Source organism: Xiphophorus couchianus, chromosome 1, assembly GCF_001444195.1.
Source record: "Xiphophorus couchianus chromosome 1, X_couchianus-1.0, whole genome shotgun sequence".
Taxonomy (NCBI): Eukaryota; Metazoa; Chordata; class Actinopteri; order Cyprinodontiformes; family Poeciliidae; genus Xiphophorus; species Xiphophorus couchianus.
In genome coordinates, this window is record NC_040228.1 from 18205563 (window position 1) to 18225605 (window position 20043).

General features: G+C 37.7%; 2 protein-coding genes across 3 annotated transcripts; one reads left to right on the forward strand and one right to left on the reverse strand.

Annotated features, from left to right (window-relative positions):
• Nucleotides 1–597: 597 nt before the first annotated feature.
• On the reverse strand, nucleotides 598–7343 carry rnf114 (ring finger protein 114). Its single transcript, XM_028020507.1, has 6 exons — nucleotides 7135–7343; nucleotides 6435–6585; nucleotides 6145–6251; nucleotides 2656–2770; nucleotides 2443–2550; nucleotides 598–2352 (listed from the first exon to the last, which is right to left on the reverse strand). The coding sequence occupies exons 1-6, from the start codon at nucleotides 7269–7271 to the stop codon at nucleotides 2287–2289; spliced, it is 684 nt and encodes a 227-aa protein (XP_027876308.1). The 5' UTR covers nucleotides 7272–7343; the 3' UTR covers nucleotides 598–2286.
• Nucleotides 7344–8696: 1353 nt separating this feature from the next.
• Nucleotides 8697–17021, forward strand: spata2 (spermatogenesis associated 2). 2 transcript variants are annotated; one of them, XM_028018443.1, is made up of 3 exons: nucleotides 8697–8790; nucleotides 9792–10591; nucleotides 11584–17021. In XM_028018443.1, exons 2-3 carry the CDS (start codon nucleotides 10247–10249, stop codon nucleotides 12937–12939), a joined length of 1701 nt encoding a protein of 566 aa, XP_027874244.1. In that variant the 5' UTR covers nucleotides 8697–8790; nucleotides 9792–10246; the 3' UTR covers nucleotides 12940–17021. The 2 variants fall into 2 exon arrangements, with proteins under 2 accessions (XP_027874244.1, XP_027874251.1); XM_028018450.1 differs by lacking the exon at nucleotides 8697–8790 and adding an exon at nucleotides 8806–8859.
• The last annotated feature ends 3022 nt before the right edge of the window (nucleotides 17022–20043 follow it).

A 20043-nucleotide genomic window follows, 5' to 3' on the forward strand; every position in this document is an offset into this window, starting at 1 on the left:
TAAAACCAAACCAAGCAACACAAAGCACACAGGCGTGACTTCAGATTGACACAGGGCTTTAATAGCAAAAAAAAAAATGTCCTGGAAAGTATGACATGCATTTGTATTCAGCATCTTTTAGTCTGGTGCCCTTCCAATGAACCTGCCTATGAGTTAATAAGAGAAAAATATACAGATGTTAGGGCATTATAAAAATCAAGGAACACACCAGACACCCAGCTGATCTACTAGTTAGAATAAGCCAGTCACCATAAACCTAACAGAATGTATGCCAAGACCTGAAAATGCTCACAGATTATGATCTTGACCCAGACTATAAATAAGAATGGAGAAAACTGCAGACTCTAACTGTGCAGAGCTGGTACACACATACCCCAAAGTACTGACTCATGGGGTCAGTACTTGAATGTAAAGTATGACTTTGTGTTGGGCTATCACATAAAATCCCAGAATATTAAATAGACGGGTGTGGCTGTAATGAGACGAATTGGTATGAATATGTTTGCAATGCACTGTAATCAGTGACTGAAACACACACAAACACACCTCCAATACATATAGGTATAAATCACAGCACCTGATATCAGAGTCCAAAGCTTAAATAATTAAAAATCTTTAATTTCTTGGGACTTAGCACACCCTGACAGCAGGGCTGATGAAAGAAAAACAAAGGTATATTGCAAAAAGGGGGGAAAATATCACACATTAGAAACGCATAGTAAAATAAAAACATTACTACATCAGAGGGGGACAAAAACGTTCACAACAGGCCTTATAAGTAGGACCAAACACTAGATAAAAGAAAAAAACACAAGGGTTCAGTATGGGAGCTACTTAATCTGCTAGCAAGGATATTCATGTATCAGTTGGTAAACCAAAAATGCATTGTTTCCATGTAAAAATTTGTATTACAGTCTAAAATTGATCTGAGACATCAAAAGTTATTGGAAAAAAATTACGCAAAAGCATACAGGCAAAACGAAAATAAAATAAAATAAAAATAACCCTGCCCAGCCCTAGAAAACACAAACCACTGCTGGAATTTTCTAACCCTGCATGCAAGCAATATTTGGGTGGCGTTCGATATAAGAACTAAGATTTTGAAGATATAAAAGCAATGTATTTTGGATTATTACGAGTTTCTATTCCAGCAACACGTCACAGCACTTTACATTTAAAGTTATAATACCTCACCATGTAATTTAAAAGTTGTATTCATTGTATTTCCACTAGGACTAAATTATTTCACTAAAACCTATTTTTGTATATCTGTGATGCCATCGTATAATGCACTTAAAACCAAAGAGCAAAATGAAAATGCATGTGAAAAAACACTTAATGAAATCTAGGTTGATCTAGTGTTGTCACAACTAGCACTGTCAGGGAAAGGTAGAACTCTAGTGCCCCCCACTGGCCAAAATAACCGACACAAAAATTGGGGGGAAAAAAATGACCCACACAACTAATTGATGCCGACCTTCTTGGATCTGCTAGTCCCCAGGATGATCTAGATTAGCCCTGTTAACTTTAGAAGTCAGAAATAAGATTTACTAGAAGGCACAAAGACACAAAGGGAGGAACATTACAATGAAGCAAACCACCATCTCTGGTTCCGTTTGACCCTACACAAGTTATTCGTTTCAGCACATCCTGGAAAATAAAATGGAAAAAACACTCCAACCATAAACAGCATAGATTTAAACATACCCCCTTGTCTCTCTCTCTCGGCGGTTATTTTATAAGCACAGCCATTCTTGGCTAGCACATCATTTATTACTGTTGCTAGACAACATTCCCTCATAAAGTTTATTTGTTGGCGATATTGAGCCACCTAGTGGTCGAACCCTCTCATAACATCATGACTTCTTTTTCCCCCCTCTCAGCCCCAAACAACTTTGAAAGCTTTTGGTCGTACGACACTAGATTATTACTAAATAAATGACTGAAAAGTAGTTAAAGTGATGCAAAACTAACTACAAAGAACACAGACTCAGTAGAGGGGAAGATAAAGGATTATCACACTGGAAACACTCCAGCCCTAAATCAAACAGTACAATATGTTTCAATCACATACCATTATTTATTATTTTATTTTAAATCTTTTAGATTTTGAAGATGCAACCCAATGTGCCCTTTAAATAATAATTATCCATAGTGATTCAGTACAACTGTCCTCTGGATAGATAAATTGATGATACAGTGTGTGTTTTTTTTGTCTTTCCAAGACAATCTCCTGCTCTCTTCTCTGGATTCCTCTTTCCCTGCTGCTACATTGTTCCTCACACTTCACTTGTCCATGAGGGAACGCTGTACAGCCTCTTGAATCATAGTGGCCTCATCTGTGGCGTAATCCTGCAGAACACCACAAAAGAAGAAATAAAAAAACGTCGCACAAGAGATTAGTTGAAAACCGAAGTCTATTGCTGATGGTGTTGCACTCACAACAAAAGTGTCATAGGAGAAAGTGTGTCTGATCTTCAGGTGCTGGAAAAAGTCAGTACTCCTGTAGTTGGGGTCTCCCCAAGGCATTGAGGCACAGATAGGACACACCTTACAAAATGAGAGCAACAAAGCAACCATAAACAATTTATTGGTCATGATTAAAGAGAAAAAAAAACTAACAAAAAGGATCACATAACTTTGTGGATTTCTCACCACTTGGCGTGTATCCCGTGCATGTTGGGTAGTGCAATGTTCAACTAGGCTGTCCTGATCCAGGTTCGGGCAGTTGCAGAAGGGACAGGAGAAAGTGAAGCGGTTTGGCACCGGGCTGAAGAACGAGAATAAAAATAATTCTGTGATCAGTCTTTTTACCCATGATTACAAGAAACTGGAGTGTAAGGCTGAATTTGTTATGAATTCGGTTTGCTAATTAAACTAAGGAACTTCTGGGAGACAACAAAAGAGATGGTGCATAATTTTTCATGTAAAAACAAAATCCATAGTTTTCTTGACTTACATTCCCAGAGTTTCCCCAAACATTTAGCTCTTTTTTAAAAATATGTATGTATTCCCTATGAAGGGATGGCAGTCACTAGCTACAGGAGAAAACTTTTATTTATGGCACAGGCATAGACCAGACAAAAAGGAAGGAATGGAAGACACACCAAAGAAACAAAAAATAGGAGTGAGGAAGGAAGAACAAGGGAAAATGTATAGACAGATAAAAAAATTATATAAGAAAGAAAAGAAAGAGAGGAAGAAGAAACAGAAGGACGGACACCAAGAATACTACTGTATAAAGAGGCAATAGAAGTGAGGAACGGACACAGAATGAGACAAGGAGGATACAAGGAAGACAGGAAAGAGAAATATAGAAGGAAAGAACAATGCATGCTAGAAAGGATGGGCACAATTAATGGGTTAACGATAAAGGCAAGAAAAGAATGACAAGGATAGAGGGCAGCATTAAAAAGGGTGAAAGAACACATTGACGGACAGAAGAAAACAAGGAAGGGCGATAGTGAGGAAGGAAGGACTCAACAAAGAAAGTCAGATAGGGAAAGAAAGACAGGAAGAAATACAAGGAAAGCCAAAACAGATGAAGAAAAAGAGGAAAGTAGGGAGAGGAAGAAACAGGAGTCACAGAGAATGTCATGCAAGAAGGAGAAAGAAAAGGAGACAAAAGGAAAGGGGCGATTAAAGGAAGTCAGAGAGTACGGGGTGGGGAATGGAGCCTGGAAATACAAATATTTTTTTCTTAGACTATTTTCTTTTCCATACTTATCCAGACTTGGAAAATACTTCAAATCAAATTCCATACTTTTACACACAGAGAAGAAGCACCATACCCATGTAATTATACTTCTATGCTTCCAATATATTCCTTTTGTCATTTTCTATATATACTATTCATTTTTTCCTGGTAAATTGTATACTTGTGAATTGTGCTATAAAACAATCTGCTTTGTTTTATAGTATTTTTTCTTTTTTTTACCAAATGACCTAAATAAATACTTCATTGGCAACTCTATACCTCAGTAATTCTGACATAAAAAATTTATTATTTAAAGAAGCATTTTAAATAAGCAGGATACAGTAAGATTACCGGTGCTCATTAAGCTTTAAACTTGAGTCACTTGCCTGAGCCAATGCGCTTTCAAAGATGGCCACTTAACAACACCAGCAGATTATTATACAACCTCAGATAAAAAAGCAGATTTACTTTCACTTTTATTATAATGCACATTTTACATTTTTCTTTTACTGACTTGCATCTTCAACCAAAAAGGGATTTAAATGTACTAACGCTGTGTATATTTCAATTGTATGGCAAAAATACTTTTTACTATGCAATACATTCTGGAACTTCCTTGCACTAAGCTTTTTGCTTTCTTCACTCCCCAAATATTTAACTGTAAGCAACAATACCAGTTTGTCAAGAACCTGGTTTCAAATTCCCTTTTCTCAAGTGCCAGCATTTTCTACCTCTATCTTTAAATCTCTCTTTGCATGCAGTCTACACCCAAAAAAATAAATAAATAAATCAAATTCATACCTGTAAAATACAGGCTTCCAATGTGATTATTCCATGGATTAATTAAATAGCACAACTGTGCAGCAAATATGAAAATAATAATAATAATTAGTTGTTATACTTGAGGTTAATAATAAGTTTCCAATAAAAACAAAAATACAGCTTTTATTTATGGTGTCAATGAATTGACTGTAGAAAAAGAAGAGCAACAACCTCAACTATCATCAGTTTTTCTTGAAGTTTACAATCAGTTGCAATCAATAAACTGGTATTTCTGCAACATTTACATTAAATTTTCCCCACTATATCCTGACCCATGTCAACATAAAATACATGCTCATAAAATCCCACGTGAATATTTTTCACCCTTTATTTCAAGAAAAAAGAAAAAAAAAATCATAAAACAAACCAAAAAAAAAAAAAGAGAGAAAAAGAATCAAAATACCATTTTAGCATAATGTTGTTGCCTCACCAACCAAGATAACAAAAGTTATTTTGCAATTATAGGCAAATATTTTCTATAGGTGACTATTGCCTTTGGAACAGGCAATAAGCTGAATATTGCCTGTTCTATCTGAATAAGCAAATATATAGCTTATTCAGTATTACCCTCTCCAACACTAAAAGTTAAAACAGTACCAGTGAGGGAATCACTTGTGCAAACAATTTAACAGTTGGTGTTATTTATCCTATAGACATTCATGTCAATGTTTCTTTTAGGATTAAAAACAAAAAGTAATTCCATTTTATTAATTTTTTTTTAAATACACCCTCATAACTTAACAGCTTACTGGAACCAGAGACATCTTATGACATAATCTCTACTGCAGTTGAGTGTGTTTGAAGTACTGTCCTTTCACACAGTTGTGATATGGCTCGGTTATAACTCCTCCTGCTGACTGTCCTTAATACGCAGGGCAAGGAGACAGTAAATGTCTGAAAGGATATCTTACTGAATTAGAATATCATTGAACAGTTATTCAGCTAACACACTGAAACTCATAAAGTCTTTACATACAGTATAGTGGTACATTTCAAGTGTTTTCTTGTTTAATGTTGATTATGGTTTGCAGTTAATATGACATAAAATTCAGTCCTCTGGAAACTTCATGCTGGACCTCTACAAATTTGGAATCTGTGTCTCTCTACCAATTTCCCAGATGCCAGGACCAAATGCAATGCTATATTTACTTTCATCCAAGAAGAGGACACTTGTGACCTTGTTTCTGGTTAAGCGCTACCCCATGTCCCAGATGTATCTGGGTGGTGACTCCAGCCACGGTCCTAGGTTTGTGAATTTACCCCATCCATCCTTCACAATCCTCTAAAGGCTATGGTTATCCCTGTTGTGTGTGCAACTTTTTCTGCCATTCTAATCAATGAAATTGCAACAGGTAATATAGAAGTGGGTTACAACAAGACTATGCTCCTAAATTAAGGCCAGAGTGTATATCAGTGCAGCCCTAAATTTATTCAACCAGACAAAAGGCTATCATTAGATACAAAACTTTTTCTTATTCTTCTAATTAGAATAGAATAGAAGTACTTTATTCATCCCAGCAGGGAAATTACTTTGCAGTTACAGCATAGAGACAAGACACAGTGAAGCAGTATGATTTTTTTCCCCCTTCCATATAACAGCAATGATTGTGCAGCACTTCCCTCACCTGATAATGGCAGGCTGACTTTGGGCAGTGCTCCTCACCCCCTCCTCAATGTACTCCTGGTATTTTGAACAAGCAGCTGTGTGGCTCCTCATCTGAGACAAACCAACCTTGTAAAGAAACAAATAACATACCACTTTGTTATGTTTATAAGAAGTCAGTCTTTGTGGTAATTAACACAATTATTACAATTTCAAACTGAACATAGAAATTCTAGTCACCAGGTGTTCTCAAATATATTTCACATGAAGCTGGCGATAGTCTTGGCTTACTCGAGTTTCAATTAAACATACCTGAACTCCACATCCCTTGCAAGCTGCCACCGACGAGTGGATGAGGGTCTCTAAATCAGCAGCTTTAGTCCAGTTGGTCACAGCTGTCCTACATACAGCACACACAGGCTTCTGTGGACGCAAACATTCTTGCAAACAGCTCTGGCAGAACCTGCCAGGAAACAGAGGGAAGAATGCGATAATGGTGTGGTCAGAAGGAAATAAACTGAATATCATATGTTTTAGGGTTTTGTTATTCAAATCTAGCTTTTGTTTATTCTTTTATCAATTATTCAGACACTTTGTTAGCGGAGTCATTTCTTTTTTATGCTACTAACATGAGCTTTCCGTAAAACCGAAGGAAAGTACCAAACTCAAGAAAGCGCAGGGAGTTGTAGTCTTTTACAGCACTTCTATCAGTCATTGTAATGGAAAATAAGACTACATTTCCCGACTGAGGCCTCCTTCTTGATGTAAACAAAACTGAAACTGATTTAGCAGGTTTTAATGGGGTTTTCCACATAATTTTAGGACAAAGTAGAACAGCATAGTCTCGACAAAAAGCAGACGAAGGAACGCTTAACGTTTTGAGACTTTATCCAACAATGTCTTTAACGCCATCCCTTTTCTCTCATTGTTTTTAACTGCTGTCGTTGCATCGTTGGTGGTAGCAGACGTGGGATAGGGGGAGGGAGATGTAAAATTAGCACGAAATACTCACGTATGACCGCACTGTGTTGTTAGAGGAGTCTCGAAGATTTCAAGGCAAACCGGACAAACGAAATCCGACATGTCGCTGCTCCCGTCAGGGACACTCTTCCTGGGCTGTGCTGAGCTGAAACCTCCGAGCATCGCCATTTCTTTTCTTCACTGTGTTAAGTCCCCAGCAACACCAACTGTAACAAAACGTCACTGGGTTTGGGTTCTTTTTTAAGCGCGAGGGGCGGAGCTTCGGGAATTACAATCACGACAACATTACAGCAGATGTTGTGTTGTACTCCTGTAAACATGTCACAACTGAAAGTAACACAGTTTAAGCTGCCAGTTTATTTATTGCCCGTAATTTAGCAGGTGACCCTCATCTAACTCATCTGCGGGTGAGATGAAATGAGTCTTGTTGATATACATTTTGCATGTAATTTGGACTCTGAGTCTGTAATAAAATATATCTATATAAAAATGTATGCATATAAACAAGTGAAAGAATCTAAATTATAGAATTTATAATTTAATTGTAGAATTAAATTATATAGAATTAAAATGTTACCTACCCCATGCATGACACTCTTGCTGAACTGGAGAGCTCTGAACTTCTGCATAGGTGAACTAAAGAGTGTTTTTGTAACTCCTTCAGCTGTTAGCATATAGCCATCACTGCTCCTAACAAACTCAATGAGTTGTAGCTTTTTCCATTTCAAATAACATTCCTGCTGGTATTTTGCACACAATTGTTTGCACAGTTTGTTCACTTTAAATAGTCCAGTATTGCTTTTTTCATTAATTGCACATTCATACTTTGTACATTTTTAGATTATCCTACTGAGCTGTACATTTCTTTGAATCTGCGTATGCTGTTTTAATAACTACAAGGGATTTTTTTTATGCTATAAATGTGTCCTTACAGTTTGATATGTCAGCATGAATCTCAGCAAAAGAAATATATCCAGAAGATGTACAAGGGTGTACACAAAAATATGTCTTATTTGTATTTGGTAAGTCTTTTCTGACATTGGTTAAAGTCGGTGACTTTAATGCACTAATTTGTTGTAGCTCTCAAGCCTGACAAATTCCATAAATTCAGTAATTTATCTTGAAGAATTAATTTAGCACTACTGGGAAGATTATAGATATTCTGGGGCAACACAAATAATCCCCTGATGGCAACCAGTGCTGATCTTCTCTCCATTTATATATTGTTTTGATCTGAGTCAATCAGAAAACCTGCCTTTTCCCATCTCACATAATGATCTCATCTCTTCGTCTTGACTGTCTTGCTACTATTATCATCAAGCTTCAGATAAAAAAGTAAATAAAATAAAGAACACTGTTGAAGCTGTTTTATTATTTTTTGTTGAAAAAATCAGAACTATACAAATAGCCATTCAAATTCAAAAGGGAAAATAAAAAGTCTGAAATAAAAAATAAAAACGAAATAGAACTTTTCTAGATCTCCTAATGCCGTTTTTGCTCTGAACAAGCAAAAAACATCAATAATATAGTTTGTTAGAAACTGATTTTATATTTGTGTCTCACAGTGCCCTCTCTTCCTCAGCACGTGGGTCACACGATGCTGACGCTCTGAGCGCATGCGCATTGCGATGAAGAGAATTTTCAACAGCTGAGGAGGCGTAACTAGCCAGGCTAACATTTGCTTAAGGTAAGACACACGGGTGGCGAGGTTTCTGTTCAAAAGGCGGCGGGTTTCCCTATGAGAAGCATATTTACTGTAAATCACACAGGTTTTGTTTTATAATCTTCCTGTGTTGATAAATGACTCTCTAAACCCGATAAAGAGATCCTGGTTACGATGGAACGCCCTGCTAGCTAGGAGCAAACGTTAGCTAGGCAGCTGTGATGAAATGGGCGTTCACTGCTTCTTTTAGTTTGGGGTCTTTCTCGATTGCTGTTTTCGGGGTTGAGATTGAGAATCCACGAAAAAGCTGCTGTTGTGTTTTCTCCTGGTCTTTGTATACGGCTACTGATGCTGTCGCAGTTGATATACGCAGTGAAAAGGAATGTTAACACTGCGTGCTAGCTGGCTACATGATGCTCACTGTATCTGTAATGAAACTGGTATAGCCAGCTTGCGAAAGAACGCCAAGTACGTTCTTCCTTGTGGTTAACAGTCACACGATTGCAAACAGATAAACTACACATTAGAATTCCTTCATTAATAACTTTGGGGATTGTAAGTGAATGGCTTCATAAAGGTAATTGCTCTTTGCCATAGCCCACATTTTCACTTGCACAAATTTAAACAAATGAGTGTGTTACTCTCTACCTTTAAATGTGCTTATCTATACTTGAACTATCCAAATCTGTGTAGCTGTTACAAACATGACGGTAATTGAATCACTCTAGCTGTATCGGTGGTTTAACCAACATTCAGGAACCCACGCAGTGCATCTTCAGCATCCCACTCATGCCACAGAGCTGTACTGCCTTACTTATGGTCCATACAAGAGAATACTGTGGGACCTTTTTTGTCTTCTCCTTGAAATTATTTTAAACTGTACCTTGAAACCAATAATCAGATCAAGACTGTACCAATTGGCTCTATATTTAGACTCATATAGCATGCCTTTTCTTATTTTGATATGTGTGATAAAACTGCCTTTTTTGTAATCGTCCTTTGTGTTTTTTTGTTTTTTCTTTCAGTTTGGAAATTTCTGAGAAGAACCATTCTGCTAAGAATGACTTGTCCGAATGAGTGACCTCAAACTCTACAAATATTGAAGCAAAGGGACTCCATAAATCCAACTTTGAATTGCCAGAGAGCAAATCTCCTCCTTGCTGTCTGTGTGACACAGACCTATTTGTCTTGAAACAAGTTATTCTTTGAGATTAAGAAGAGATGCCCAGACAAAGACAACCATACAGGCTGCTGCCTTGCTCCGCCAACTGATAGCCAAAACACAGTTTTTTGTGGTTAGAGGATGGGCTATTGAGTCTATCTGCTCCTCTCTCTCCAGAACATTGGAATTTAGTGTGTGCCAATGTGCACGGTAAATTATGCTCACCTAAAATGGTGCTTGAATGTGGCATCTCCAATCGAGGCGTGCCTGAAGAGCTGAGGGTCTCTCTGGTATCTGAATGATTGTCTGTTGCAAATAATGGATGCCAAGTTGAGAGAGGACCTGTTCCGGAGGTATGTGACGGCACTGGAAAGGCGTCCGGAGGGGGGATATACGGGAACTGGAAGTACGTTGGAGGGAGACAGAAGCAGACACAAGGACAGCGAGGCACTACTCTCCACATCGACGGCTCTGCTCGGAGCCTATCAGCCAGATCCTGGTCAGCGATTTCGTATGGTCCGTTTCTACGAGATGGTGGAGAACTCGCTCCGATGCCAGAGAGGAGGCAACCTTAAGAGTCTGGAGAGGGCCTTTCACACTCTGGAAACCATCTGCACCAACCTCCTGCTCTTCCCTTGGAAGAAAGAGTTTCGATGTATAAAGGTGAGTGTAATTTTTTGTCATAGTTTTATTATATATCACAGGTGTCATAATAAGACTTAGTATTGGAATAATACTTGTGTGAGCTACTTATTAATACCAGACAGTCATCGGGTTACACCGTTGGTAGATTCTTACCTCAAAGTTTCAGCTCAAAAAGGTTTCATGTTTTAGAGCTTTTTTTTCCCTCATAATTTTTTATGGTAATTTCTGATCACGTAAATGCATTGATTGTAACATATTTTCTTGTTTAAGTCCTTATTGTTATTTTAGTTATTGCAGATATTCCTGAGATGGTGAATCTAAAATAAAGTCAGAATAATTAGCTTTTTATTTGAATACTTGAATACTTTAAGGACTGCTGGGTTGTATCCAGAAGCTTCACTCTAAGCAAGGTTTTGGAGACTTCCCAGAAGTTCCCAGACCAGCATTTAGGGAGGAAAAGAAACTATAAACATTTATTTTTATTTCGATTGTTGTAAAATTTTTATTTTGTCTGTATTTAGATTGTGTTTTCCTGTTGAAGGGCCACTGTAGTTGTCTTTACCCATTAGTTTCCAGAAAATTGATCAAAGTAAGGTTTTACATACATCTGTAACTTTTCGGTAGTTAAAATGATTATGATTTTGCATTCTGAATGTTGAAAAGAGACACAAAAAAAGTATTACATTTGTTTTTAGAACAAACTCTGGTTGCAATCAGTATCCTAAGAATTGTAAGAACCTGGAATTAGGAAATAGTTTGAACTTCTTTCTATCCTTGTATGTTCGTTTACATCTAACATTGCAAATTCAGCTCATGTATTGCAATTCAGTACTTTCCTTATTACAAATTATATCTAAAAATGTACTTAAGTGGTTTTGATTTATGAATCTTTAGATTGAGCTGTGGTCATGCTGATTTTTAGACCAATTGCATTAAGGATAAAAATCACACCATGAACTGATGATTATTTTATATTGTGCCAGTGTTTGACAGATGTCTCTCTCTTTTAGACCTTCACAGGCCCTTATGTGTACCACCTGCAGTCTGCCATTTCTGACGCTGAACTCCGAACGCTAATGCGTACCATTGGATATACCTGTGAACATGATTCGCAATTCCGTTTGTTGGACCACCCAGGAGACAGCAGTCATCTCCGCCAGTTAGCCTTTGAGCTGTTCCTGGCTCAGGCAGAGTGTCGTCTTCTAGGGGAGGTGGTGGCTCTCGCCCGCGGTTCCGCCTCGGAGCTGGAAGCTCTGGAGCTCCGCCGGGGTTGTAGAGATGATGCAGCTGGTTGCGCTGAGGCGCTGCGCAGACGAGACAGCCTCGGGGCAGATATCGCTCGGTTGTCTGTTCGACCGTTGGATATAGAAAGGCCTTATGCCCACCACCTGAGACGAGGAAGCCGACCGTCCAAGTCTGTGGATGTTACAGATGGAGCAGGTCACTGGCACCCAGCAGTCAACAAGCCTATCCTGAAGGCATCTCTGAGTCTAAGGAAGGAGCCTCTGTTTGTGGACACAGAGGAAGACATGAAGGATGAGATCATCAGGCCCAACACATCTGCATCTTTTTTCTCTATTGCTGCTCCACCTTCCTACAGCCCTGTTGCAGACTTTTTCCCCATGCAGTCGCCTCCTCCAGTTGACCCCTACACGTCCTACCATATGTCCTCCTTAGATGACATTGACTTGTACACAGAGAGAGGTGGTGTCGGGACGGGAGGAAGGCAAACTCCGTCTCGACCGCCATCCAGAGAGCCACGTGATGCCAGAGATGGCTGGCTTCTCAAAGCTCATGGTAGTGTGAAATGTCAGGGTTGTGGACTGGGATGCTCCACAATGGCATCCTGTCAGAGGTGTGACATGATTCTTTGCTCCGCCTGCCACGATATAGATCCGTCCCCCTGTTGTGGCCTCCAGGACTACCACTCGAAATCCCCACGCCCCCTTGATGGATACATTCCTGTGAAGGAAAAGCTATCGGTCTACTCCAACGCCCAGCCTCACCCGCATCTCCATCCACACCCTCTAACCCTGACCCATTCTCATTCCCATCCCCACCCTCACCCCCAGATGTTGGAAAAACCCCTCATGCCCACCAAACTGTTTCCAAGCAAGTCAGTTGCTATGACAACACCAAAGGCAGGGAGCACGGAGCGCATAAGTATTGGGGGGTCACGATGTGGGTTTTGCAACAAGCCAGGCGCATCACACACCTGCGTAAATTGCTCTAAGGTGTCGTGTGACTCTTGCATGGGCTTGTATGCGAAAGATGTGTGCACACGAAAGAATCCTCAGCACAACTTTGTGCCCAACCATCAGCTCAACTTTAAATCTGGCACCATATCACACCTAGTGTATCGATGAAGCAGGCAGGCGGAGTAATCCCCTTCAGTACAATCCCTTAACATTTAATGTAGTTTTGCACTATTGCTTTAAGCTTGGCTTACATAGTTCATTCTCTGGTTTCTGATTTTATCTAGTGATTTCTTTTCCAACTTGTACATTCTCACTCGCTGACAGTAGACCCATGGAATACACATACCACAGAGCCATGTCATTAACCCAGCTCTCCGCTAGGCATGGGGCGGTGTGAGATTCTCACGCTGTGATGATCTCGGGTAATGAGCAGCTCTGTCATGGTATACACACACACCATGATAGAGCACACACAGAAAATGAAAACAATAAAATGTTAAACATGATATAATCAATTAAAACAGAAGCATTAGTTCTTCCCAATGTGGCTAAAATAATGAGACATTGATCATTATAGATATCTTTACATTTATTTTTACACTTGTTAAATTTTTGAGTAGTTTTTAAGTGTTGACTGTGCATAATACAATATTTTTACAATTCTGCTCTTTAGAGTAACAAAATTAGTCAGGCTATCTGCACGTGGAGCCAGCTGCTGAATGGGAAAGTCACAGTTAAAATGGCACTACCATACGGTGAAAAGGAAAGGGGTGCACTGCACTTACCCCATGTATTGTGGCATCTCATTATAGGGACTTTATTATAAAATGCAACTTTGAATTTACCATTGGGATTAATAAAGTATTTTGAACTGAAATTTGAATTTAATATGAAGGAACAGAATGAGGCAAATGTTTTTTTTTCTTCTTAGATTTAAAATTTCCATTTTGTAACACCATCTTATACCTCAGTACCTATAACTGGCCCATGCCTACTCTCTGCCTTGTAAAGCTGTAAGCCTTTTCTCTATTTATTGGTTTTACCAGATGACGTGCTTTTCAGTCATCCTGTGTTGACGTTGCGCTTCCCACTGTTCTTAGTTTTTTACTCTCCGCATGGGGAAAACTGGACAAATTAGTTAAACTTCATCTCATTGTAGTCAAATCTGCCCCGATGAACATTATACACTTTGCCTAACTTCTCAGCTAAAAATTCTTCTTATATATTAATATATATACATAAGTAGATACAGTATATATTTATGTATGAGTGTGTGTATGTATGTGTAGAAAAGACCTGAGCTTGCCTAATATTTAAAGGTAATGTTTTAGAAAACTTGAAAAATGTTGGGAAAAAAAGTAAACACACTGGAAGTCAGTAACTCTCTGTTCTCTAGGACAATGTGAGACTGTTAAATGGGCATGAGGTCTGGCATTTTCTGGATGTACATCTTACATATGTTGATATGGGGTAGAAGATATCCTGAAGAGACATATGTTCTATTTAAAATATTATGCCTTGTAAATTTACCCTGAAATATTTGTAATTTTCTTTCTTTGGATCAGTTTTAAACGCTACTGTGAACTCGAGATGTTGAAGATGATTTCCGTCAGACCGTTGGTGTCAGTTTCAGGCCTCGTCCCTCTCATTACTTCCCACAAACCCCACATGATTCATGATGCCTCCTCCGCAAATTAGTGACTCTCGTTCAGCTTCAAGTGGGGTCACAGGAAATCTAATGCTTGTAAACATGTCTAGTGACTAACAAATGTAAAACTGTTGGTTGGTTTTCGGCAGTATGAAGATTTATGCTCCTCAATGGTTTCTGTCTACCTCAATTCATATCAGCTTACACCCAGTTTGACATTGTGGATTAAAACTAGCCTCAATATTCAGAGGAAAAAATAAACAGAACAAAGCATTTAATTAACAAGTTGTCTGTGTTTAAAAAGTGGTGCGGTAACCTCAGAAAACCATCCAAATGTATTATAAATGGAATCAGGTTCAGATGTTTATTTAGTGAAGGAGGAATTGTGTAGAATATTCTTGTTCCAAATACTTGACTCCATTTAATAAGTAGCAAAAACAATTTTAATTTGTAATTTCTACTTTTCCTTACTTAACTGGGTTGCATTTATGTTTTTCTCTCGGTTGGATTGGCAAAAACAGAAACCACTTATGTTGCAGTTCAGCTCAGCACTGATACCGGCTCAGAGTCTCATAATTAATTTAGACTTTATTGCTTTCTATTATAGAAGTATTTAACGTTAATAGCTTTGCAAAGCAGACTTTTACTACACTACTTTTCGGGGATGCACCAATCAACGAGGTCAGAGTTCAGATCTGGATACTTTTCCCTCGATGTGCTGTGAAGGATGATCGGTTGGTTAATTCAGTGTAGAAATGCATCAGCAATCAGCATGTAGCTTGATACACTCAATAAAAATTAAAGATTGAGGGTTACTGTTTTATTTCCATTATTTTCAAAGCTACAGCTGCTGTCAATGAAGCTATTGCACATTTTATTTTTGTTGCTGTGCAGAAAAAAATTGGAAGCTGTCAGAATTTATAGGTAAAATGTCAAAAGACGGAAACACGGAATTGGCCTGGAAAAACCTTATTGGTGCATCTCTAACTGAAATCTAAAGTTTGAGCACATTTATTGCAAGTTTACATTGATTTAACTAGTTGAAGTCTTTCAGCTTGCTGTAAAACACTCAGAGCCCCTCTGCTATATCTGTTTCATAGCTGGGTGTTGGAGATATGCTGCTTCGGTTTAAACATTAGCCCATGCTTGAATGGGTCTGTGTGGTGTTTACTCTTGTTCTCCATGTAAAAAGTCTATAGTTACCAAGGGCTAATTTTCAGTCACTTCTCATAAAAAATAAAAGTTAGTCTGATTTATTTTTGACAGACTGCTTGGGCTGCTCGAGCCTTCATGTGCTGTCATGATTAACCTCTGAATGCCTTAAGACTGTATAGCTCTCTTATCATAGAATATTTTGATTTATTTGTTAATGTTGTCAGATACTATGTTTTATCAATCTGTTGTTTCAGCATTGCTATTTAATCTCCAGACTCCAAATGTAAAGTTCATTTCTGGATTTCAGAAAAAATGGATTAAAAGTACAGAAGGTTATAGATATTTTTTAAAGTGCATCTTGATTTCTTTATTTTTTTTTTTAAAGCAGAATATTGTACACCTGTACATGGGATGTGTTGTAATGACCTTGTCTGACATTGGATTCAGGAAGCAATGTCTAATTTTGAACCTTTTTGTTCCTTTCCTTAAAAGCTAAAGTCAGGTGTTGTCTTAAACATATTAAAACGGATCAAAAGGGATGTTTTGATATCAGTTTGAAGTAGATGGAAGGGTCTTTAAGAGATTTCAACTTCATCTAAACTAGTGTATCAATAAGTCATGTGACCTTTGGGGAGATGTGCAATTTTTTTTCCATCCAATCAAGCCTTTTTAAATGTTTCAGAGTAGTCGTGTTTTAGTAGCTGTTTGCAATTCATAACCAGCATCACCGAGGACTTTCAGAAGTATTGAGCCATGTGTCAAGAGTGATCGTTTTGCCAAATGAAGAACAACTCTCACTGGAGTGGAAACAAATACATTGTATGGCTTGTCTGGATGTGAAGCTAATGTAACATATAAACCTGTGATTTTTACTTTTTATTTTTCGTTAAAGTTGAGTTTTGTCTGTAGATTGTGGGCTTTTTAAGAAGCCTGTGAAGAAAATCAACATAGATGGCCACTTACACTCCATTTGATGTGGCTCTGACTGTAAACAATAGACTGATGACTTGTGTTGGTCACTACAAAGGGCTAAACAGTCTTGAGGGCTGCCTTTAGATTAGTTGGCTCTATTTCAGAAGTTTGAAAAACTGACTTTGTGCAGTTTACATTTATCAACACAAATAGCTGATTTCTGGGAAGAAATTATGATGTTATACATCAATCTCTTTAACATGATTGGTCTGACTTGCACCATAATTACTTAAGACATTGTGGAAGAAGATACTCCCTTTACCTTTTGTGTGGTTATCTTACTGGTTTTCATACAGGTGTTGTAGTTAGGCTGCCTCATTTCCATGCCCTGTTTCTGTAGCCTTTCTCCTGGCATGCTCTGTTCAGATCCATCCCCAAACACCCACCCACCTACCTTGGCACTAAGGATCATCATCGCACAATGTGTATGTGAAGGGGTATTTAACTTAGGATCAGTGTGTGGGCATAAATGGGGTAGAAAGGGAAAATAGCCAAAACTGTTAATTGGTGAATATTATATATATATATATAAATATATACATATATATATGGAAAAAGAAATGTAAATGAGATTTTACAAAATAATTTGAAGAATAAAATTCTAAAAACACAAGTTTATTGCTTTGATGAAGACCTTTATTTGCATTTTGGTGTCTGTCATTCATCTTCACGTGGATATGGATTCCCTTCAGAGGTCTGTACCACAATGATTTTTCAAGAACCCATAAGTTGATGGCTATATATATATATATATCAGACCTGAGCAAGTGCATCGCCAAGTAGACGAGGGAATTAAAAAAGAAACTCAAATGAAGACATGTATCTACTTAGTGTTCACCTTTATTTGACAAGAGTAACGTCCTTTTTGCTTCATTCAGGCCTATTGCCAACATACCAAAAGACATTTTTTTAGAAACAGGAAGTGGTAGTCTTCACAAATGATGAATAAATCATTATTTATTCATCATTTGTGATCAATATGTTACATTTTCTGTAACATATTCAGAAAATGTTACAATTATTGAACTGCAGTGTTAAGTTAAAGTTAAGTCTTCAGTCTGGAAAACTTAAAATGATCCAAAACATGCAAATAACTGCTTTCCTATCATAGCATAAAATATGGAAGATGAAGTCTGAAGCCTTTCAAATAGGGTATCACTGGAAAGCTCAGGATGCCATGTTCACTGTAAATTCATGGCTAGATAGTAAATTGGTTATTGATCTACCTTTTACCCCAGCACCTTTTGCTGCAAGGTGTTTGGGCTGTTCACTGCTCAATCATCCTTCACTGTTTAATTTTCCAAACTTGACCACCAGATGGCGATAGACAACAAACAAGACTTTTGTTTTGTGGAATATAAATATATTTTGTGGAGTAGATATAGCCTTTATTGTCCCACAGGGGAGAAATTCAGGTTTAACAGCAGCACTAAGACATACAGGTTCGCACAAAAGATCAAAAGTAATTTAAAAAAAAACAACATATGTATAGATGAAAGAATTACCAGAAATAGAAATATCCTTCTCATGATCCAAGAGATGTGAAACTAAGTATAATGCTTTTGTCTTAAATGTAAATAATGTGCATGTGTATTAAACATTAAAAAGACAGACTGTTTACAATACATATGAGTGCAGTACAGACCTGCAATAACAGTAATAATGTTATTTAAAAATGAGTAAAACAGACTGAATGATTGCCCAACTGCCAGTAATGGGTGTAGAATCTGACTGCTGCTGGAAGGAAGGATCTCCTGTAATTCTCCTTTGTGCATTTAGGATAATTTTATCTGCCACTGAGGGAGCTCTCCCGTTCAGCAGTAGCTTCAAGCATGGAGTTGAAGACATTGTTCATCATGGATGTGATTTTACCCAGAGTCCTTCTGTCTCCCACTACCTGCACTGGGTCGAGGGGGCAACCTAGCTGGCCTTCTTGAGTTGCTTATTTAACCACTTCCTCTCAGCTGTAGATAAGTTGTGGCTCCAACATACTGCACAATAGAGTTAATGAAGGACTTCAGGACTGCCCCCCTGTACTTCTGTGAAAATGCTGTATTTAGAAGATAATGCATCTTATTAATGCAGATAAGTGTTTGAATGTTAAAGAGGACTGATATTCATAATTTATTATCATATATACCCCAGATAACATTGTCAAACAAACAAACAAATGTTCATCAGAATCAACAGAGAACTTGTTGTCTACTACAGTTTGGGAACTTTTACTTTCCTGTTCTACAGTGCAGTGTTTTTTTTTTTTTTCTTATGGATTACTAAAGTTAAAAAAACGACATTATTTGCAACCTGGATCAGATAAAATCTTTTTCATATTTGCATTGCATAACATATCTTATTCTGTGCTTATGTGGGATATTTTTATTGACTTTAACAGAGACATTTTAGAATTTATTCATCCTTTGGATTGTCTTGCAGATGGCTCAGGGAGATTTAGCAAATAAAAACCGGAGTACGGAATGTGCCGCCAACCATAATAACACAACAAACAAATCATAATGCACCTGCTTCCAGCAACTGCTTTGAATAGCAGTAAGGGTTTTCACCAATAGGGTAACAGCAGCGATGGATGTTATTGAGATCTCTGTAGGAACTGAAATGCTGAAGTAGCATGAGGAGTGTCCTTGCATCATCCTTTCCTCTGGGACATGTCAGAAGTGTGCTGAGTAACAGCGTTTACATGCCTTGAGGGAGTCAGAGACATACTGAGAAGAGAACATTACAGAGCAGCAAGACAAAAAGATAGAGACTGAAGGCACACATTTTAGCTTTTAAAAGTATAAGGATAAATTGAGAACACAGTATAAGAACATGTTATTTTCAACAAAGATATACAATTTTATTGTATTTTGCCCTTAAGTAAAAGTGAAAAAGTGTTATTTTGCAATTCTCTAAGTTAATACACTGGCTTGTGAAGCCAGTATCATGATTTTACCCATAAGGACTTGGAAAAAGATTTTAGCCATTCTTATTTAAAAGTCATTTTAAGGAGTCTTATGACAGTTATCTTAAAATACACACATCTTTTCTTGTAGCCGGTTCACTACAGTTTCTTGCAAAAATACCAATACCATTTAAAAAATTTCACAGTTTGACATATTCCAGCTACAAACTTTAATATATTTTCTTGGAATTTTATCTGATCAGTCAACACAAAGCAGTACATAATTGTGAAGAAGAAAAAAATATGAAATTGAGAAATTATGTCAAAGAAGTGTGTCGTTAATTAATAATCAACCCCATTTTCTTGAAGATCCCTAAACACAATCTATTTTGCTGCTGTAGTTATCAGAGGATGACTTGTGGAATATTTTAGAGTGTGAATACTTTTGTACTTCATAGGTGATAATATCACTTGTCTGTCTGAGTAGAATGTATATAAACCAGATGTACCCACCTGTGGCATTTCCTTTCTTTCTTTCTGTTTCTCTTTCTTTTTTTCTTCCATCCATCCATCCATCCATCCACTAGTTAATTAATGA

Excerpts from the sequence above, each read along its gene's own strand:
- rnf114 (XM_028020507.1), bottom strand. The coding sequence starts at position 7,271 with ATGGCGATGCTCGGAGGTTTCAGCTCAGCACAGCCCAGGAAGAGTGTC. Across the intron at positions 6,586-7,134 it reads ACAACACAGTGCGGTCATAC|GTTCTGCCAGAGCTGTTTGC; the intron begins GTGAGTATTTCG and ends GTTTCCTGGCAG. Across the intron at positions 2,771-6,144 it reads AGTCAGCCTGCCATTATCAG|CCCGGTGCCAAACCGCTTCA; the intron begins GTGAGGGAAGTG and ends CTCGTTCTTCAG.
- spata2 (XM_028018443.1), top strand. The coding sequence starts at position 10,247 with ATGGATGCCAAGTTGAGAGAGGACCTGTTCCGGAGGTATGTGACGGCA. Across the intron at positions 10,592-11,583 it reads AAGAGTTTCGATGTATAAAG|ACCTTCACAGGCCCTTATGT; the intron begins GTGAGTGTAATT and ends TCTCTCTTTTAG.